The 21,054-nt window shown below is 46.1% G+C and overlaps 1 protein-coding gene across 1 annotated transcript; it reads left to right on the forward strand.

Annotated features, from left to right (window-relative positions):
- Nucleotides 1-17,385: 17,385 nt before the first annotated feature.
- On the forward strand, nt 17,386-18,699 carry LOC120936775 (paraneoplastic antigen Ma1-like). Its single transcript, XM_040349449.1, has one exon. It carries the CDS (start codon nt 17,386-17,388, stop codon nt 18,697-18,699), a length of 1,314 nt encoding a protein of 437 aa, XP_040205383.1.
- Nucleotides 18,700-21,054: the final 2,355 nt, after the last annotated feature.

A 21,054-nucleotide genomic window follows, 5' to 3' on the forward strand; every position in this document is an offset into this window, starting at 1 on the left:
AACTAAAAGAACATGGGGGCTCTATTGGTACAGTTTGAAAAATATATAGGAGACGGGGGAAAATATCAATTTTCAGGAGAGCCATCCTTCTAAACCATGAGTGAGTGATTCAACCTGCTATTTACAAATGACAGTGAAGGTTTAAAATTTAAATCATAAAGAGATTCAAGGTTAGATGGGATTTGAATATCTAAGTATTTAGTAGCTTTAGTTACCCAAGTAAAAGGAAAAAAGTCCCATAACTTTGAAACAATCAAAACTGGTATGGTAACATTTAGTGCTTCTGTAATTGCTATATTGACAGGGCCGGATTTGCTCTCCCTGCTGCCCCAAGGCCAGGTTCCACAATGCACCCCCTCCCTGCCAACCGAACCCCCCCCCCAATCAACGGAGAATGGCAACCGGAGGGGACAGGGGCGGCACGGTTAGTTCAAATATTTTTTGTTTCTTTTTTTTTCTACTTTTTTATAGCTTGTCGTTTACTTTTTTATTTTTGTGTAATTTTCTTATTATTTTAATTATTTTTCTTATTCTTTACTTTTTTTAATAATTTTTTTTATTTAATTATTATTATTTTTTATCATTTTTTTTCACTTAACTTTATTGCTATCACACAGGAGAAAACAATTCCCTGTGTGATAGCAATTGGAGGTGACAGGTTCTCTTTATTGACCCTGTCACCTCCAAAACAGAAGTCCTAGCACTGTGCTAGAACTCCTGTCACAGCTGAGATAGGAAGAGCACAGCTCACCCCTCTCACTGTGTACATCGGCGGCAGGGACAGGAGACAGACCCGGCGGCTGAGGGGAGGACGGAGGAGTCGACATTGCCGCAATCACTTAACGAGCGAGCGGATTCCCCCACTCAATTCTCCCACACAGCAAGTTACCGCCCTCAACTGTATGTTACAGCCATCCACTGCCGCCCCTTGGCACCCTGCCGCCCAGAGGCCTGGCCTCGGTGGCCTTGTGGGAAATCCGGGCCTGTATATTGACCAAAGGTTTTGAGCTTGTGTGTTAGGACTAGAAAATCATAATGGCCCCTGACCCTTTAATAGCAATCACAGGTGCTTTCATCTACAGGCAAATAATCTTTCTTTCAATGTCCAGCAGTAGATTCTAGCCAGCAACTTTGATATTCTTCAGCAAAGAATATGTTATATTCCTTACAGATGCTCCCTCTAGGGTAGTCATTGTCTTGCCCAACTCCTTCTGGATGTATCCTCCAGCAAAGCAGCTAAAATCCTGGAACTCCAGCACAAGCGAAACATGTCAGACATCTGCTGTTTTTGTCTCGGCCTCAGGATTCATGTGAATCACATGGGCACCACATCTCTTACAACTCATCTATTCAGTTTTCATTTTGCAGATAGATAGATATCCTCACATTCAAGCTTCCTAATGACTATAATTAAATTCAAACCCAAAAAATGTAAACAAAGCTTTGGTTGGTTATAGCCAAGTTGCAAACACACTAAATGTATTTTGGGATGAAGCAGCTTAAAGCATAGATCAGGGGCCAGGACTGGCTGTACAGGTGGGGAGCTGCCCTTTATAACTTTGTATATAACAGTTTTCTTCATAATGGATAGTTTCATGCTATGTTAAGGTGACCATACAATCTGATTGTACAATCTCCTTTAGCTCTACCATCAACTGTGGGAGGCCTGTCTGATTAGATACAAATTTGATTTTTCATGTGTTTCCTCCTATTACATCGTTTTGGTAAATGTAAAGTAGATTGTACAATTAGATTTTTATGGCTGATGGTCAGCAAGTCTCGTACGCCCACACTTGAAGTACCACCACTGCGCCTAAGAAAAAAACCTGACTAACCTGCTGCCACTTTAATGATGTAGAAGCGTGATTGTATTTTTTACCTCTATCCAAACTCAATAGTGACAAAATAAGTGGGGCTAAATTGCACTCATGTGTATGGAACTCCAATAACGTGCAAAGACAAACCTAAAAATAAAATAAAGACAACTTCATACACGGTAACATTTAAAGTATCGCTATAAAGATGGTAACAATGTGATAATTCAAATTATCAGTGTAACAATATCACCATGTGACAAGTGAGATAATACTACATTCAATAAAAAATTCATAAGCATAATAAAATTCATCTGAAAAAGAGTTGATCCAGTGTAAACTTTTCTGATCTTCCACCACACCACTAAGTGCCAGTGATTCCACTCCCTTTGGCTAACACACTCACCAGATATTTATGCCTTACACTCTCGTGCTTGGTAAAATCGCTTTAAACCACACAGACAGGTTTAGCTGAATCTCCGCTATCCAGCCGCAAGCATGTAAATAGGATCTCTCCACATGTAAAAAAAAATGCTCCAAATAGTGTAATATTGTAAAACCAGTTTAAAGGGGTGTTCCAGCCAATTTTTATGTTTATTAAAAGTCAGCAGCTACAAAAAGTGTAGCTGTTGGCTTTTAATAAACATACACTTACCTGCTTCAGCGTTCCAGCATTTCAACTGTGGGCACCCAGCCGTGACAGCTTTCGGCTTCAGGGCCGGGCACCCACTGCGCATGCGCGAGCGGCGCGGCCCGGCGCTGTGCCGTCTGATTGGACAGGAGATCACCTAGGACCTGTGACATGTCCTAGGCGATCGCCTACAGGGAGGGGCTGCTGTAGGCGATTAAGCTTAATCGCCTAACCAGCCTCTCGGCGGAAGGAGGAAGTGGGACAGGAAGTCCCACTCCTCCTGAAGCCCCCACTCCCACCCCCAAAAAATTACATGCCAAATGTGTCATGTAAGGGGATGAGGAGTGGGATAAGCGGAAGTTCCAATTTTGGGTGGAACTCTGCTTTAATAAAACGCTATGTGAAAAACTTCAACCATTACACTCACATCACATCACTTCAAAGCCAGCAAGTAAAATCACAGCAAACAGCTCTTGGAAATAACATCTGTAGTAATGTATAGTGTGGTCACGGCGGACCCGAGGTATGCGGCTTAGATATCACTCTTGCCCGCTCCTCTAGCTCGAACCCTTACTCTCTGATCTGGTGTACAGCGTGAAGTGCTTACAGATGGTTGCCGTTTAGCCACCCCCCGACATGTTTCGTCATACAGACTTATTCATGAACAATAATTATTTTTTCACTATTGAGTTTGGATAGATGTACAATTAGGGCCAGATTCTGGTAGAATCTGCGGAGGCGTAGCGTAAGCCATTTACACTACGCCGCCGCAAATTACTGGAGCAAGTGCCGTATTCTCCAAGCACTTGCTCCGTAATTTGCGGCGGTGTAGTGTAAATGGCCCGGCGTAAGGCCGCGTAATTCAAAGGGGGAGGCTTGTATTTAAATTAAGCGCGCCCCCGCGACGATCGAACTGTGCATGCGCCGGGCATAAAAATAGCCCAGTGCGCATGCTCCAGCTCACGACGGAAAACGTCAATGACGCCGACGTGAGCGTCATTGACGTAAAGTCGTATTCGCGAACGACTTACGAAAATGACGTAAACGACGGAAAAAGACGACGCTGACCCGACGCCATACTTAACATGGCTTACGACGGACCTTCGTAAACTTGCCCCTCATATAGCAAGGGCAAGTTTACGCTTACGGAAACTTCGTAAATTCATTGCGTCGTCCGCGCGTACGTTCGGGAATCGGCGTAAATAGCTAATTTGCATAGATGACGGGGAAAACGACGAGGCGACACCTAGCGGCAGGCATTTAAGATCTGACAGCGTAAGAGCCTTACGCCTGTCAGATCTAAGGGATATCTATGCGTAACTGATTCTAAGAATCAGTCGCAGAGATACGCCGGGCCAGATTAGGACTTACGACGGCGCAAATGGCGTTGCGCCGTCGTAAGCCTTTTAAGAATCTGGCCCTTAGATTGTATAGTGTATGGTCAGCTTTATGTTACAGGGATGGTAAAATCTGTTGTTTTGCTAAACATGTTTGATGATTTGTAAATGCATATGTTAAATAAAAAGGTGTTTTGTCAAGCAGTAGAAAACATCACAAGGTGATCTGAACATCTTGTTAACACTGGAATGTTAGATGTGTAGGATGTAATGACAGGCCATGTGTACAAACGCTAAAGCGAGGAAGCTCGGTGTTCATGCACTCTGTTCGTTGGAATGCAAAGAGAATGATTCCCCTGCTGACATCTGTACTGAATGCCCATATTAATCACAATCATCAATCAACTGAATTGCATTTGGCAGCAATCACAGAAGTGTATCATGTTCATATAGCCAGTCAATACATGGAAGAAAATGGCAAATACATTTTAGCTGCAGTTAACTGCAGTATGTCTAATGTGGTGTAAGCGGTACTTCAGGAGAGAGCGCCAACTATGCAAATCCACTTATAACCCTGTTTCCTTTACAAAAATGTACTTGGTAGGACTGCTTTTACATATAATTACATATGTAAGGTATTTATTTTGTTTAGATATAGTTTCCAGAAAAAAAAATGAACACTGTATGCCAAGTTCTCCCCCCATTCTAGTTCTTAAATTATATCACAGCAGTGTGAGCTTATGCACTATAAGCCTAAACTGACACTTGCTAATGTACAGGATGATTGAGTTTGATATAATGAAGGATTTTAAAGATATACACACAGAAGTGATGAGAAAGAAATTTGTGTTCAACATTTTAACCAGATACTACCCCAATCTCAATTTTCATGCAGCACACTACATTCTTCTTCCCTTTAAGGCTCCATACACAGTGGGCTTAAAAGATGCCAGTTTCCTTGGCAGAAAAAACTTTTCTACAGATTGTTGTTTGTACACAGTCTTGACGAGTTTAGTAGTGTTTTGCAATTTTTCTGCTAGAAAGCTTCAATCAGTAACGCAAACCAGAAGGGTTTTTATTCCTGCCTCTAAGGCCCCGTACACACGACCAAACATGTATGCTGAAACTGGTCCGCGGGCCAGTTTCAGCAGACATGTTTGGTCGTGTGTGGGCGCGAGCGGGCCGAATTCCAGCAAACATTTGCCCGCCGGGCCTTTTCCCAGCAGACAAATATTCCTGGACGTGTTTTAAAACCGTCCGCTGGAATCCTGCCCGCTCGGACATGTACGGTCGTCAGTACAGACCTACCGTACATGTCCGAGCGCCCGCCGTCCCTCGCATGCGTCGAATGACTTCGACGCATGCGTGGAAGCCTTTAAATGGCAGGCCCGCCCAAGTCGCTGCGTCATGGCCGCGTCATCGTCGCGGCGACGACGCGCCCCCCCCGTAGTGTTTACGCGCGGACTTCTGTACGATGGTTAGTACAACCATCGTACAGAAGCCCTCTGGCAGGCATGTACGGTGAAAACGGTCCGACGGACCGCTTTCATCGTACATGTTTGCTCGTGTGTACCGGGCCTAAGGCTTAAAGGGGTTGGAAAGGTTCATGTTTTTTTACCTTAATGTATCCTATGAATTAAGGTGAAAAAACATCTGTCGATTACCGGCCCCCCAGCCTCCCCGTTTTACTTACCTGAGCCTTGGAAAGTCCCGGGCACAGGCTTCTTGGCTCTACTCCGCTATCAGCGGCCATTTGCCGTGATCCGTGATGCGCCAGGTTCTCTGAACACTCCTGCGCGCGATTCTGAGGGGACGTCAATGTACGCCCTCCCAGAGTTAACAAACCGCACCTGTAGTCATTCGGCTATGGGCTGGTTGCTAATTGGTTAATTAGTTGGTAAAGTTATATAAAGACATCCGTTTATCCTTTTTAATCTACCTAAACTGCTTCTCATCCAACTTCATTGAGTTGCCACAGAAAACTCTTTGGTCTTAAGAGACCTGATACTAAAAAGTTTTCTCCCTATGCTAGAATCACTATTGAGATATTTGTATATCGCTATCATATCGCCCCTTGAGCTTCCTTTCTCCCAGGAGAATAAGTTTAGTGCTTGTAGTTGTTCCTTGTGTAGCACACCCCACATAGGAGCTACAGATTAAGGAGATCCCCCCACTCCTGCACAGCCAGGTACACCAAATCGTCACAGGCACTCAGAGTCAGAAAACAGCACAGAGCTTTGTTTTTTGTTTATTAGGGGTTAATAACTTGGATAGGAATGAGGCCCCATACACACGAGAAGATTTTTCCGCGGATACGGTCCACCGGACCGTTTCCGCGGATAAATCCTCTCGAGGATTTTGATCCGATGGAGTGTACTCACCATCGGATCGAAATCCGCGCCGAAATCCCATCGCGATGACGTGTCACGCCGTCGCCGCGATGATGACGCGGCGACGTGCGCGACGCTGTCATATAAGGAATTCCACGCATGCGTCGAATCATTACGACGCATGCAGGGGATTGATTCGGACGGATTGATCCGGTGAGTCTGTACAGACCAGCGGATCAATCCGTTGGGATGGATTCAAGCGGATAGATTTGAAAGCATGTCTTCAAATTTTTATCCGCTGGAAATCCATCCCAGGGGATAAAAATCTGCGGAAACAGATCCGCTGGATCGTACACACCAGGGGATCTATGCGCTGGAGCCGGTCCGCGGATCAATTCCAGCGGATGGATCCTCTCGTGTGTATGGGGCCTAAGAGTCTATTGGATGCCAACTTTACTTGAACAAGATATTCAGGGACAGCTTCCTATTTACAGTCTCTTATAGACAGATTCAACATCTTTTGCCTTCCACCTGCACACACTTTGTTCCTTTCCTTCTCTGTACAGCTCCTGTTGGTTCACTCTGGGTGGAACTGACAGGCCACTTGTCAGTTTATTAGCAGCCCATTATAGGTAGGAACTCAAAGTCCCTTACAAGTAGCACAATTGAAGTGAAACTAGGGTTGTCAGTTGTCACAATACCGATACTAGCAAATGTTCCCGATGTCTAATCCAATAACTGGAACCAGAAGTCAGCGGGTTGAGAGGGCAGAGCGGAGATTGTTTTTTTTCGCAGCGGTGGAACAAGGGGTAAGCTGGCCAGGCAGGGGTGCAGGGCACCGCTGCAAATTCCATCACATTCGGTAAAGGAAGTGACGCTCTGTGTCTTCGTCGGAGGATAAATATCACGAGGCCCATGTTTGTACACCCTGCACTTGGCTGCAGGGTGTCAGCAGCGGACATCTTGTTCCACCCAGCCCATATAGTTCGGGCTGGGTGTAACAAAATGTCTGCTGCTGCTTATTGCAGCTGAGTGCAAGGTGTACCAATGTGAGCTTTGCAGCATACTTACTACAATGAATGATTAGACGCAAAGAAGGATTTTGCAATGCTATATGCCATATAGCATTACAAAATCCCTCCTCTCCTCCCATCATTCATGTCATTTATTATGCAATCAGTGCTTCGTTTTAGTGCCCATCAGTGCCTGCCCATAATTGCCACCTATCAGTGCCCATAAGTGCTGCCCATCTGTGCCATCTATCAGTGCCCATATGTGCCGCCTATCAGTGCTATCTATCAGTGCCCATAAGTGCTGCCTATCAGTACCTATAAGTGCCATCTATCAGTGCCATCTAACAGTGCCCATAAGTGCCACCTATCAGTGTCCATTAGCCAAACTGTCACATGGCAAAAAAAAAATGGTAATCGTTATCGATGCGTACTGACTTAGGCCAGTGCGAATTGCAGCGCCAGGAATCTTTTGATTCCTGCTGTGGCTGTGAGTGGCTAGGTACCTGTCAACTACAATGACAGGTCATCGACATCCAGCAGCGATCTCCGCAGGTAATTGCTGGCTGTGCAGACAGCTGCGAAAAGCTGCCAGGTAGGGATGAGCTGAACACCCCCCGTTCGGTTCGCACCAGAACCTTCGAACAGACCAAACGTTCGTGCGAACATTTAGAACCCCATTGAAGTCTATGGGACTCGAACGTTCAAATTCAAAAGTGCTAATTTTAAAGCCTAATATGCAAGTTATTGTCGTAAAACGGGTTTGAGAACCCAGGTCTTGCCCCAGGGAACATGTATCAATGGAAAAAAAAAGTTTTAAAAACTGTCGTTTTTTCTGGAGCAGTTATTTTAGTGATGCTTAAAGTGAAAAAAAAAATGAACATTTCCTTTAAATATCATACCTGCTGGGTGTCTATAGTAGTGTTTCTCAACTCCAGTCCTCAAGGCGCCCAACAGGTCATGTTTTCCATTATTTTGCACAGGGGATTTGATCCATTTCACTGCCTTGGTAATTACCACAGCAGTTTCAAAAAAAAACATGACCTGTTGGGGTGCCTTGAGGACTGGAGTTGAGAAACACTGGTCTATAGTATGCCTGTGAAGTGGCACGTGTTTAGAACTGTCACTGCACAAAATTAGTTACTATTACAAAAAAGTAATTTAAAACTGCTTGCGGCTTTAATGTAATGTCTGGTCCCTGCAATATGGATGAAAATCATTGAGAAAAATAGCACAGACACAGACAGTACACACACCACGTAGCTTTAGGTGCACACTGCAGAGGACACAGACAGTACACCACGTGAGAATACTGCAGCTAGCACAATCACCTGCCTGCCTGTCCATAAATTAGGAAGAGCGGATCTAGCTAAACTCAAGACAGTGTATAAATATATATACAACACCTGGGATGCATACATATCCTCTACACACTGTAACTCTAACTGACTAGCCTGCCTGCCTGCCTGCTCTATCTACCTGCAATAAATGACACACTCTCTCTCTCTCTGTCTCTCTCTGTCTTAACCACCGCAACACACTACACAAGGCCGACTTGCAGGTGGCCTTTTATAGTGTGGGGCATGTACTAAACCCCCTGAGCCATAATTGGCCAAAGCCTCCCTGGCTTTGGCCAATTATGGCTCTCCATTTTTTGCAAGCTCTGATTGGCCAAGCATGCGGGTCATAGTGCATGCTTGGCCAATCATCAGCCAGCAATGCCCTGCGATGCCGCAATGAATTATGGGCCATGACACGCCACTCGAATTTGGTGCGAATGGCCCATAACGTTTGTAATTCGACGAACGGTCGAACATGGGTTCGACTCGAACACGAAGCTCATCCCTACTACCAGGGGCCTGTCGTTATAGTGAACAGGGCCACACCTAGCCACTCACAGCCACAGCAGGAATCAGAAGCAAACTGCACCATACTAATTTGAATTGAATAGGTCAATATAGCCTAGCCTGAAGTAAACATGAAAATCAAACCTAACAAATCAACATTTTTATTTTTTAGATCCAAACTCAGATACAGATCTATGGCGACTGTTGCCATTACAGATATTGGGTCGTAATAGTGGAATAATAATAAGCCCATTTCTATTACCTCCTGAAGGGACATATTTCAGGATAATATTTTGCTCAGTACAAACAAGACAGGGCAGATTTATGATTTTTTATGTTAAATATTTGACAGACTTGCACTATATCATGTAGATGTCAAGCATTCCATACAAATGTCTCAGGAGTAAGATGACACTCATGAACAAATTTATAGCAAAGCTGCGTCACAGCAGACCAGCTTCCTTTCATAGCATTTCTACGGTTCAAAATTTCTGCCAACTTATTCTGTTACTTGCAAAGTGTGTTCTTAATCAAGTGACGCCCTTTGAATCTCTTATTTTAAAAAAACTGAGGGAAGCTGATGACTGAAACAGTTTAAGATCTCTGCATGGAATAACATGACACTACCATCCAGTCATTACCACAACTGATGGCTTTCTTGATGCTAGGGCCTTTATAATTGTAGAAAATGTTTTTAAAGTGGTAGTAAATTCAGCTGTAAGAAAACTCGCTGACAGTCAGGGTTTATATAACAGAAGAGACCCTAGAGGTTTCTTCTGTCATAACTCTCTCCCCTGCCTGTCAGCGAGTAATGTGATCTGAGCCACATATGCGCAGCTCAGACCACATTTACAACCCGCTCTATGTGCCACTGGGATAGGGTTGCCACCTGTCCGGGATTCACCCAGACAGTTTGCGTTTGGAATAATGCGTCCGGGTTTCAGACCACCTGAAACCTGGACACATTATTCAGACCGGACTATGTTTTTCTAGCACGGTTGCTGGCTGCAGTTTTGTAAGCCGAGATTGTGTTTTACACTCTCTTTTACACTGCCCAAATCCAGCACTAACAATCCCCCCCCCCCCCCCACACACACACAGACAGGAGAGGAGAGAGGGCTCGATCTGCACCTCTTCCACCCACCCCTACCCCTCTGTGTCTGCCCACACTCTGATTCCTGGTGCTGTGCCTCAGAAAAGGAAAGTGGGGGTGGTAAATTTGAAGTCCAGTAGCCTCAGCTACATCTGGATGAGAGGTGCTGACTGCCAAGGGGTGAATGAGCTCACCATCCACCCCTGTCTGTGACTGAAGTCCCCCCCCCCTTCTCTCTCCTGCCTCTGAGTGAGTACGCCAAGGTAAATTGGGGTTCTCAGAGCACTTATTACATGAGATTTCCCCTTTACACCAGGGGCCACAGTGTTCCTCCTTACATCAGAGTCCTCTCCGTACATCGGAGTTCTCAGTGTTCCTCCTGAGATTCCCAGATCATCCCTTATGTTAGAGTCCCCAGAGTTCTCCCTTACACCAGAGTCTGCAGAGTCCCCCCTCAGTGGCGTCTCCAGATTTCATATTTAGGGGGGGCACATGGGGGGACAGGGACAAAAGTAGGGGGGCCAACTATAAAATGCAATTAAATATATATATATATATATATATACAGTATATATATCCTGGGGCCCTTTACTACGATCCCACTATGGGCCCTTTCACATGTTCTGCAGTGAGCTCCCTTCCTACTATACTGGGGCCCCCCAGGGTGGCAGAAAACAAGAGATATATGTCACCTGCACACCAAGAAAATATAAGGGTCCAAAGCAGTGGGAGAACTATCATTGTTGCAAAGGTTGTCTTGCCACCGGGCCCTGGTGTTCTGCCACAGTGGGGATCCGCAGCTGTCCTGTCCCTGCTATTTACAGCGCTGGTCTGGCGTCTATTAGGACCTAGTGCTGGTGACATTATGGGTGCATGCAGGGGAAGGCTGGCACTATTGGTTATAGAGAGCCGAGCCCCCAGCTGGTCACCTAGCAGCAGTAATGCTGTATAACCTTCTCTGTTGACATGCTGATCGGCATGTGATCCAGGTGATGCTCCCAGTCAGATCTAATAAACACAGTATTTATTAGCATCAAGAGTACAACCACATAAATATAATCAACCGTATGATCAGCAGCCATGTGGGCTCTATGCCTGTAAAGTGTGGGCTTTGATCAATAAAATCACTGATACTTATGACTAGGATTTGACTAGGAGCATCACCTGGATTGCATCCCGATCAGCATGTCAGAGAAGGGTCCACTACTGCTAAGCAACCTGCAGGGAGCTCAACTGTCTACAACCAATAGAGATTGGCTCGGGTGTGTTTGAAATCCTACATGCCCAATCCCGCCAGGAAGCCGACACTCTACAGTGCTAATCAATGTATGGGCTGCCTAAGAGCTAAGACCAACCAGCAGAAACTGGCTGAGATTTGAAGCATTAATGAGCAGATTCTCTTATAATTATCACTAGTGGTTGCTGTATAGCCACTGGTGATAATCACTGTTTGTCGGGAGAATATAATTGCTGGGCAGGAGGGATATTCCCCTGTCACCACTTTCTGTTGATGGGGGAATCATGCAAGTTTCTTTCCTGCAATCTGTGGATGCAGGAAAGAAATTTGCAGCGTATATTATCTGCCTAACTGAAAGTGAAAGTAAATTGTGAATGTTTTGAAAGAACAGGAGAGGGGGAGGGAGACAGATGGGGGGGAGAAGGGATGGAGATAATGTAGTTCAATGATTACAGTGTACTGCAGTCTGCAGTGCACACACTTAAACACGGTCCAGGCTAGAATATCTGGTTGTGTGAGCGCTCGCATTATGCAGTGTCGGCGAGCAGAGGGAGGGGGAGTAATCCCCCGCAGAGCTGACTGGGGACGCTCTCCCTCTCGGGGAGCAAAATAAAGATTTTTGTTTTTGGGGGGGCACATGGTGGGGCACAGCATGATGTTGGGGGGGTCAGGGCCCCCTCTGGCCCCCCTAGGGACGCCTCTGTCCCCCCTCCCTTACACGTGTAAATAAACTCTCAGATGTAAAGGGGAACTCTTGTGACCAATTTCAGATGATTAGAAATGTTATTTAATTGTTCTATTGTTAAAAAAAAAAAAAATGTTATTTAATTGCAAAATATATGTATAGGTTATACTATAAAAATAAAATAAAATGCTGTGCTGTGCTAAAGTGTTCGGGTTTGACTTGAAAAAAAGGTGGCAACCCTACACTGTGACTCCTGTGCGCATGTGACTCGACGTTGCCCCAACATAGCCAATTAAGAGGCCCAAGATCGCAAACCCTGAAGAAAAATGGGGGCAAAAGATGGAAGCTGCCCGGGGACGAGGGAAAGCAGTGAGAGTGCAATAAACCTGCACTGAAAAGTCACAACCTCACATCCTAGCGCCCCCATCACATTGCGCCCAGGGCAGAGGCCCCGCCCACCCCTTGTACCGACCCTGAGAAAAGTAAAACACCTCCTGTATAGGCGAGACACCACTCTGGTTGAATGAGCACAGGGGCACCTTTGGGCAGCAGTATTGTTAATCTGGGGGAGGGTAGTGTTAGATGTACTTAGATGATACACTAATAAATTGAAGCCAAACTCTAGCTCACCCTGCAGTTACACAAGCAGTTACAGAAACAGTTTTTTCTTTTGGGATAAAGGTTTTACATAAATAAATAAAAGCATAAAAAAAGCATAAACATAAATATTGTAAGCACCCCTGCCAGTAGTAAATGGTTTCACCAACACTCTGCCACATTTGTAGGAGAGCTTGTTCTGTTCAAAAACAAGACTTACTGGCCAGATCATCAGATGAAAATAATCGTGGAGTTCCTGACTCTGGGCCCTCATGGCCCGGTGCATCTGATGCTGTAAAGGGGCCCCAGTGACTTACTGGGTCCCCCACCTCTATTGAGAAGATCCCAAGCGAGTTGTGCTGTTCGGTGGGGAGTCGGTCTGAGGTGAACCCGGAGGCAGGTGATCCAACAGGGCTTGAACGAACCATCGGGGATCTGGGTGCCCGGACACTGACAGGTTGTATGCGGCAAACTGTCAGTCAGTGGCCCCAAATTATACACTGGGAGGATTCGCTCTACTATCCAAACTTTTAAGGACAAGGCCTGTGGCAGAGGTCTCATCCTAAAATCTCAAATTCTATTGGAGCCAAGTCTGTGGCAGAGACTTGTTCCTTCCCAGAAGTTCTAAGTGACGCTCTGGCTGCCAGGCCTGTGAGAGAGGCCTGTCCAGGGGCACTTTACCCACTCCGGCTGGAGTGGCGACATGACAACTGTAATTATTGGAGGCAGGACTGCTTCCCTATCCATAGCCTGAATCTGCAAAGTTTATTCTTCTTTTCACCAACCTATGCTGTCTACCTCAAGTTGACTGTTGGTCGTGTTGGACCAGAAATAAAGCAATGAAAAAACGTCAACCAACTGCCTGGACATTCCGTCACTGCTCTCACCCCCATCATCACCCCTAGACACATCACAGAGGTAACTTAATTATGCCGTCCCAAATCTAAACAGCGGCTCCTCCGGAGGTAGCGCTACACATTCTATGCATGAAGGTATAAAAACTTCTCCTGTGCAGCAGCCCCACCTAATTCTCACCTGAGCCCCCTCTCGATCCAACAATGTCCACAAGAGTCTTGGCTGTCTGGGGACATGCACTCGTGATTGGCTTTTTGGCAGCAGCGGGAGCCACTGGGAGCCACACTGTTGCCAATCACAGCCAGTGAGCAAATCCGAAGAGGGAGTCGAGCCATGGCTACGTGTGTAAATGGACACACAGAGTCGCAGCTCAGGAGCGTGCCTGCTTGGGTGCCCCAATAGCAAGCTGCTTACTGTGGGGCACTTAGAAAGAGAGAGGGGCCAGGAGTGATGGCGAGGGACCCAAGAAGAGGAGGATCCAAGCTGCTCTGTGCAAAACCACTAAACAAAAACAGGTAAGTATAACAAGTTTATTATTTAGAAAACAAAAAAACAAGACTTAAATATCACTTTAAGGTTATCTGTGTGTAATAAAGCATATGCAATAGAACAGTTTTATTTTTTTTAAATTAGTGTACTGAGGTTTGTACTGCCTGCTACATACTCGCTTGTGGCACAGCCATTAAAGCATATGACCCTTTAAGCCCCCCCACTGTTGACGCAAACTGATCACACCCACGGTGTTGGCATGGGGCTGCTACATTGTCACATACCATTTTTTCTGGGAGACTTACAAGTGGGGGAGTGGCTGTCTCATGTAGCCAGTTCTCCCTGAAGACCGTATTGTGCCAGGTCTTGATCCCTTCCCTGGGAGATCTCCTGCTGAGTCAGCTGGGTGGGTAGGTGAAAGAGTCAGTCTGGAGGACTGTGGAGGAAAGTTAGCCTGGAGGGCTGATGAAAGGGGCAGCTGCAGCCAGGTGGGTTGGCAGTGCCTGAAGAGGTGGTACTGGGACCAGTAGCCACAGTAGCTGTTCACTGAATACTGCTACACACCAAGGGGAAAAGTGTTCCTGCTTGCAAAATTCCATTGCTAAATCTTATGCCGTGTACACACGATCGGTTCGTCTGATGGACCGTTTTCATCAGACGAACCGATTGTGTGTGGGCCCCATCGGTTTTTTATCCATCGGTGAAAAAACTAGGAACTTGTTTTCAAATTATCTGATGGTTAAAAAACAATAGAAAAAAACGATCGTCTGTGGGCACGTCCATCGGTTAAAAATCCACGCATGCTCAGAATCAAGTCAACGCATGCTTGGAAGCATTGAACTTCATTTTTCTCAGCACGTCGTTGTGTTTTACGTCACCGCGTTCTGACACGATCTTTTTTTAACTGATGGTGTGTAGGCAAGACTGATGAAAGTCAGCTTCATCGGAGATCTGATGAAAAAATCCATCAGACCGTTTTCATCGGATGAACCGATCTTGTGTACAGGGCATTACTGTGTCTGTCAGATTCAACTGTAGTGATCCAGCTGGAGTTTTGCAATCAAGTAAAGTGCAGGAGGATTGCCATCAGTGCTGCCTATGAGTGCCCGGTGCCGCCTATTAGTGCCCATCAGTGCTGCCTATGAGTGCCCATCAGTGCCGCCTATTAGTGCCCATCAGTGCCGAACACCAGCGCAGCCTATCAGTGCCGCCTCATTGGTGCCCATCAGTGACACCATATCAGTGTCCGTAATTGAAGAAGAAAACTTACTTATTTACAAAAAAATTACAGAAAAAATAAAAAATATATATTTTTTCAAAATTTTCAGTCTTTTTTTTGTTGTTGCGCAAAATATAAAAACCGCAGCGGTGATTAAATACTACCAAAAGAAAGCTCTATTTGTGGGAACAAAATTATAAAAAAATTGTTTAGGTACATTGTAGCATGACCGCGCAATTGTCATTCAAAGTGCGACAGCGCTGAAAGCTGAAAATTGGCTTGGGCAGGAAGGTGTGTAAGTGCCTGTTATGGAAGTGGTTAAGCCATCCGGAAGTACTGTGAGGTAGATTGGTTAGGGTGCATCCTCCAATTGAGTCACCAGGCCCTTCTTGAGATACCAGCCTTCCGCCTGGTCCTCTACAGGAAAGGCCCTCCCCTAGAACTTCCAATTGCTCGGCTTCTTCCCGCAGGCAAGACAGCACAGGCAAAAGAAGAGTTGTCACATACCTTAGGCCAGGCAGGCCATGAGGTCAGAGAGCGAAAGAAATGGCGTCTGCCAGAATGCCCAGTGGTAAAACACTCCCACTGGGCTGTTTCTGCGGAAGGGACATCCAATACACCTTAGCCTTTTGTACTTCCAACACCGGCCTGTGGTGACAACGACACCTACCCATGACAGTGTGGAACTGCACACAACACAGCCAACACTGGAGCAGAAGCTAATTTAGCCATAACATTAAATCTGAATTATGTAAAGGTCAGATAACCCACTAAACTTACATGAGAGTGCCTGGTCAACAGGAGCAGGGAGCTACATATATATAAAAAAGAGCTGAAATATTTGAAATACTTGCTGTGATTCTTTATTTTAGGAACATCATTAGAGTGCATCAGATTATCTATTCAACTGAAAATTTATGAATGACTTAACGTGTATTTCCACTTTTGAAGTCAAATTGGAAAAGCACCTACTTTATATTTGTTACATGTTCCCATTCATATACAGTAGCATTACTTAAAAAAACATTTTAAAATTGCAGCTTATCTTTTCAGATGCTCTATTCTGAAGCCTATAGCAAGGAAATATCCTACTAGTTCTCCTTGTTTATGAGGGCGTTGGACAGCTGCGTTTGCCCTCATAAACCCTGGCTGTACTGTGCAGGCAGATTTTCATTATCAGTTGTGTAGCCCTGTTGTGATTTTCAGCCATTTAAGAGGATGTAGATATATATATATATTGCAGCAGGTGGAGCCAGGGAGCACAGATTTGGAGAATGCAGTACAGAGCAGACACAGAGATACATTTCTACATCAAGGGCTGGAGAACTGCTTTTCCCAGGAGGCTGTGAGACAGGAAGTTCCGGGAGAGAGGGGAGTCAGGAGGAAGTAGTGAAGGGAGTCAGTCTGGGACAGTGATCCAAGAAAGACAGATCTGCATTGCAGGGGATTTTAAGACAGCTTGTATCAGAGCTGTGTGTTTGCCACTGAGACACAGGCTCTATGCAGTAGTGTTTGGAGAGACTGATGTTCGTCTACTGAAACAGGGAGAGACTGTGTTTGGAGCGATCGAACTGAGGCCTGGTCGCAGGGCCGATCCAGCCACCGGAGTAATCCAGCCTGCCCAACTGAGTGAGTGAAGCTGACGGAGGTTATTGCCAGATTCCCCAGACGGCCCCTAGACGATCTGAGATGTCCTGCCGGAGGCTTTAAAAGACTGCATCCATTTCACAGACGTCGGTCTGAGGAGAGAGGGACACTCGCTTCCGCAGACAGCCATCCTACTTTCCTAAGAGACACTAGAAGTGGTGAGCGGCCTTTGGCCATTGCAACAAGTGTATTTCCTACAACTGTCATACATCCAGGGCCCCAACGTTGGCTAGCCTAGGACAGTACTACTGGCCAGTAGTTTAGGGTGGGGTCGATACTGCTAAGTATATAGATATATTACTGTTAATCGCATTCAATCTAAACGTATTATCTCATTCTGTTATTAGTTGTATTATATTAGAGTGGGGAGACATTAAGGGCTTTTGCTCTATCCCACAGTCATTAAATCTGTTATAAAACTTCACAAGGTGTGCTGGTGTGCTGTGGATTCATTGTTTGTGGTGTGTCACAGAGGTGAGACAGAAGACCCGATAATTCAGCGGCTCCTTCGGGGGTGAGCGCTACACGTGGGGGCTCGTCCGGGATTTCTTCTGATACCTCTCGCAAAGTGATAACCGCACAAACGAGCCAGCAATGGATCCAAACACTGCAGCAGAGTGGTGCAAAGAACAAAATGGCCAATTAGAGCTGAGTATAGTAATGGACATTCCTGCTGACAAATGGACAGAGGAACAGATCCGTCAAGCAGTAACTACACTAGCACCTGACCAGAAAGTGTTTGTAATAGACACGAAAATAGATCAAAAAGTCTCCCATACCTATGCCCTACTAGAATGGAAGAAAGGAGTCCCAACCTGCTTCCAGGGTGATAGCATCCAGCTAGCCGGAGAAGTTAAAGCACGGTTATTCCCTCTACTCACCTCAGCAAGTTGTCTGGAGGGACCAAGCCAGACCATGTCAGACACAGTGGAAGTAACTACCACTTCGGTACCAACCACTAACTACCCCCCAGCTTCCTTCTTCATGGACATAGGAAAACTGGTAGAGAGCGTTAGAAAAATGTCCTCGCCATCTGTGAACTATGGCTACAGGAAGTTGAGAATTTTTTCTGGAGTGCAGCCTGTACCTCCTGGAGAAGAAGAGTATGAAACCTGGATGGAACAGGCTATGCAAGCACTGGAAGAATGGGATGTTCCAGAGGCTCAAAAGAAACAACGCATTACTGAAAGTCTGAAAGGTGTTGCAGCAGAAGCCATCCGAAATTTGAAATTCAGTCAGGAGTCTTGTACAGCATATGACTATCTTCGCATGCTACAAGATGAGTTTGGGCGCACAGAGAAAGCTACAGATCTAATCTTCCTATTTGAACACATGTTTCAACGGGAAAATGAGCAGCTTTCCGAGTATATTCGTCGACTAAACAAAATGCTATACCAGATTGTACTAAAGAAAGGAATAGAAGCCAGGGATATGGATCAAGTAAGAATGAAACAGATCCTGAGAGGCGCTCTGAGTTCCGATCCTATCTGGATCCAGTTGAAGACCTTACAAGGGGGTACCTCTTTGCGATACTCTGATCTCATTAAGATGGTAAGGGAGGAAGAGGCTATCCTAGAGGAGAAAAAGAAGGGCTCAGGATTTTCATTTCCTGCTGAGGTTCGAACGCTCAATGTGTCGAATGGGAATTCAGAAGTGGAGCAATTAAAGGCTCAAGTTTCCCAGCTGACGCAAGTGCTAACCCTATTGTCTGCAGGTGTCAAGTCGCCCCTTGAAAAAGTCACTTCAGAACCAGTTCCTGAATCTACTACTCAGGTGGTGCCTATCAAGAAACCGTCAAACATCTGCTATAATTGCGGAGGAGTGGGTCATTACCGAAATACCTGTCCGAGCCCATCGAATGCAAGAGGAAGTTATCGACCGGCGGGAAACTACAGAGGGCCCCAGTGAGGGAGCAAACTGGGTGCCCAACTACTGAAGACTGCTCTGATTCCCAGGATACCAATAAGAGGCCCAAGTCTTTACCCAGAGCCTCACCTGCTACGACAAAAAGATCCCCTCCCCTGGCGTCTGGTCCTGTGTCAGAGGGAGGCAAGGCACACCCACAACCTAAACACCCGGAAGGGGGAAGAAAACAACCACCACAAGCGAGGAAGAGGGCTAGAGTGCAGCCGACTGGGTCTATGCCTTCTACTACTCCGAAGAAGTTCCCTGACCAGTTGATAGGCCCTTCACCCATTATCCCAGTTCAAGTAGAAGGGGTTTACACAAAGGCTCTCCTCGATTCAGGTGCTCAAGTAACACTGATTTACCGGGACTTCTACCAGAAGCATTTGAAGCATCTACCCCTGATGGAGTTAGAGGATCTCGAAATCTGGGGTATTGGGACTCAGAAGCTTCCATATGATGGGTGTCTACAAGTGAAGCTGGAGTTCAGTTCGGCAACTGTTGGACAACCAGGGGTCTGTGACGCCTTAGCCATTGTATGTCCCCGCCCACCAGGAGCTAATCGAAGTTCTATGATTGTGGGAACAAATACTGACTTGGTGAGACGCCTTATAACTCCATTAGTGACGGAAGAGAGTTCTACTTCAGAGGAGATGCACCCGATGTTGCGGCCAATCTACCAGCGGATTATTCAAGAACAGAGGGCCCCTGCAGAAGTGGGACGGCTTTGGAGATTAGAAAGAGCAGAGAAGGTCTTACAGCCAGGAGAAATGACTAGTTTCCGGGCCTCAGTCAAGTTGAATTGGTCACAACCAGGCCCCTATGTGGTCCTGGAAACTGATCCCAGAAATATGAAGAGATCTGGAGTGGAATTGGTGCCTGAGATAATATCCACCAGAGCTCTACAGCGGGCCCGTGGGAGAGTCTCTGTAAATGTATGCAATGTGTCAGACTCCCCAGTGACCTTGAAGGCACGGATGCTGGCCACTGCCACACCCCTCTCACCCACTGAATTGATAGATGGAGTAGACAGAGAGATCCCAGCTGAACGATTCTATCCTAAAGATGCCCCTATCTCGCCTGAGTGGAAGAAGCGAATTCAGTCTCAGCTCCTCAAGTGGCAAGATTTATTCTCCAAGGATGAGTTTGATGTGGGGTGTGCTAGGAGCACTCAGCACCGCGTTCGCCTCCAAGATGACAAGCCCTTTCGAGAAAGGTCACGGCGAGTCCCATTAGGAGATCTAGATGACCTAAGGGAACAGCTGGCTGAATTGAAAAGGACCAGGATAATCCAAGAATCCAGGAGTCCTTATGCCTCACCCATCGTGGTAGTTCGCAAGAAAAACGGTTCCATCCGTTTGTGCATAGACTACCGCACACTCAACCAAAGAACCATTCCCGACCAATACACTACTCCTCGAATAGAAGATGCCTTACAGTGTCTGTCCGGAGCAAAGTGGTTTAGTGTACTTGACCTGCGAAGTGGATATCACCAGATACCCATGCATCCTGAAGATAAAGAGAAGACTGCTTTCATCTGTCCACTGGGATTCTTTGAGTTTAATAGAATGCCCCAAGGCCTCACAGGAGCCCCAGCAACTTTCCAACGACTAATGGAAAAGACGGTGGGAGACATGCACCTGATCGAGGTACTAGTGTATCTGGATGACCTAATAGTCTTCGGAAGAACACTGGAAGAACATGAGCAGCGGTTGGAAAAGGTCTTGAAGCGGCTGCATGAAGAAGGATTGAAACTTTCCTTAGAGAAGTGTCAGTTCTGTCTGCCTTCAGTCACGTACCTGGGACATGTTGTTTCAGCAGAAGGCATATCAACTGACCCTAAGAAGTTGGAAGCTGTGGCTTCATGGCCGAGACCTCGTAATATTACTGAACTCCGGTCCTTCCTAGGATTCTGCTCATACTATAGGAGGTTCGTAGAGGGGTTTGCCAAGATAGCTCAGCCTCTGAACACGCTTCTAAGAATGGAAGGAGCAGAAGATGAATCAATGCCCTTTGAGCCGGGTTCATCAGCCCACGGAACTAGGAAGCCTCGTGAATCAATCCAGGAGGAATGGACCGACCAATGTGAAAGAGCTTTCCTCCAATTGAAAGGAAGTCTAACACAGGCTCCTGTCCTTGCCTACGCTGATCCTGCCAAGCCTTATGAACTACATGTGGATGCTAGCAGAGAAGGGCTAGGAGGAGTACTATACCAGGAATATGATGGCCTCCTGAGACCAGTGGCATATGTGAGTCGGGGTCTCACTCCTTCTGAGAAGAATTACCCCACTCACAAATTGTAGTTCCTGGCCTTGAAGTGGACAGTGGTGGACAAACTAAAAGACTACCTGTACAGGG

This window comes from Rana temporaria, chromosome 1 (assembly GCF_905171775.1).
Source record: "Rana temporaria chromosome 1, aRanTem1.1, whole genome shotgun sequence".
Lineage (NCBI taxonomy): Eukaryota > Metazoa > Chordata > Amphibia > Anura > Ranidae > Rana > Rana temporaria.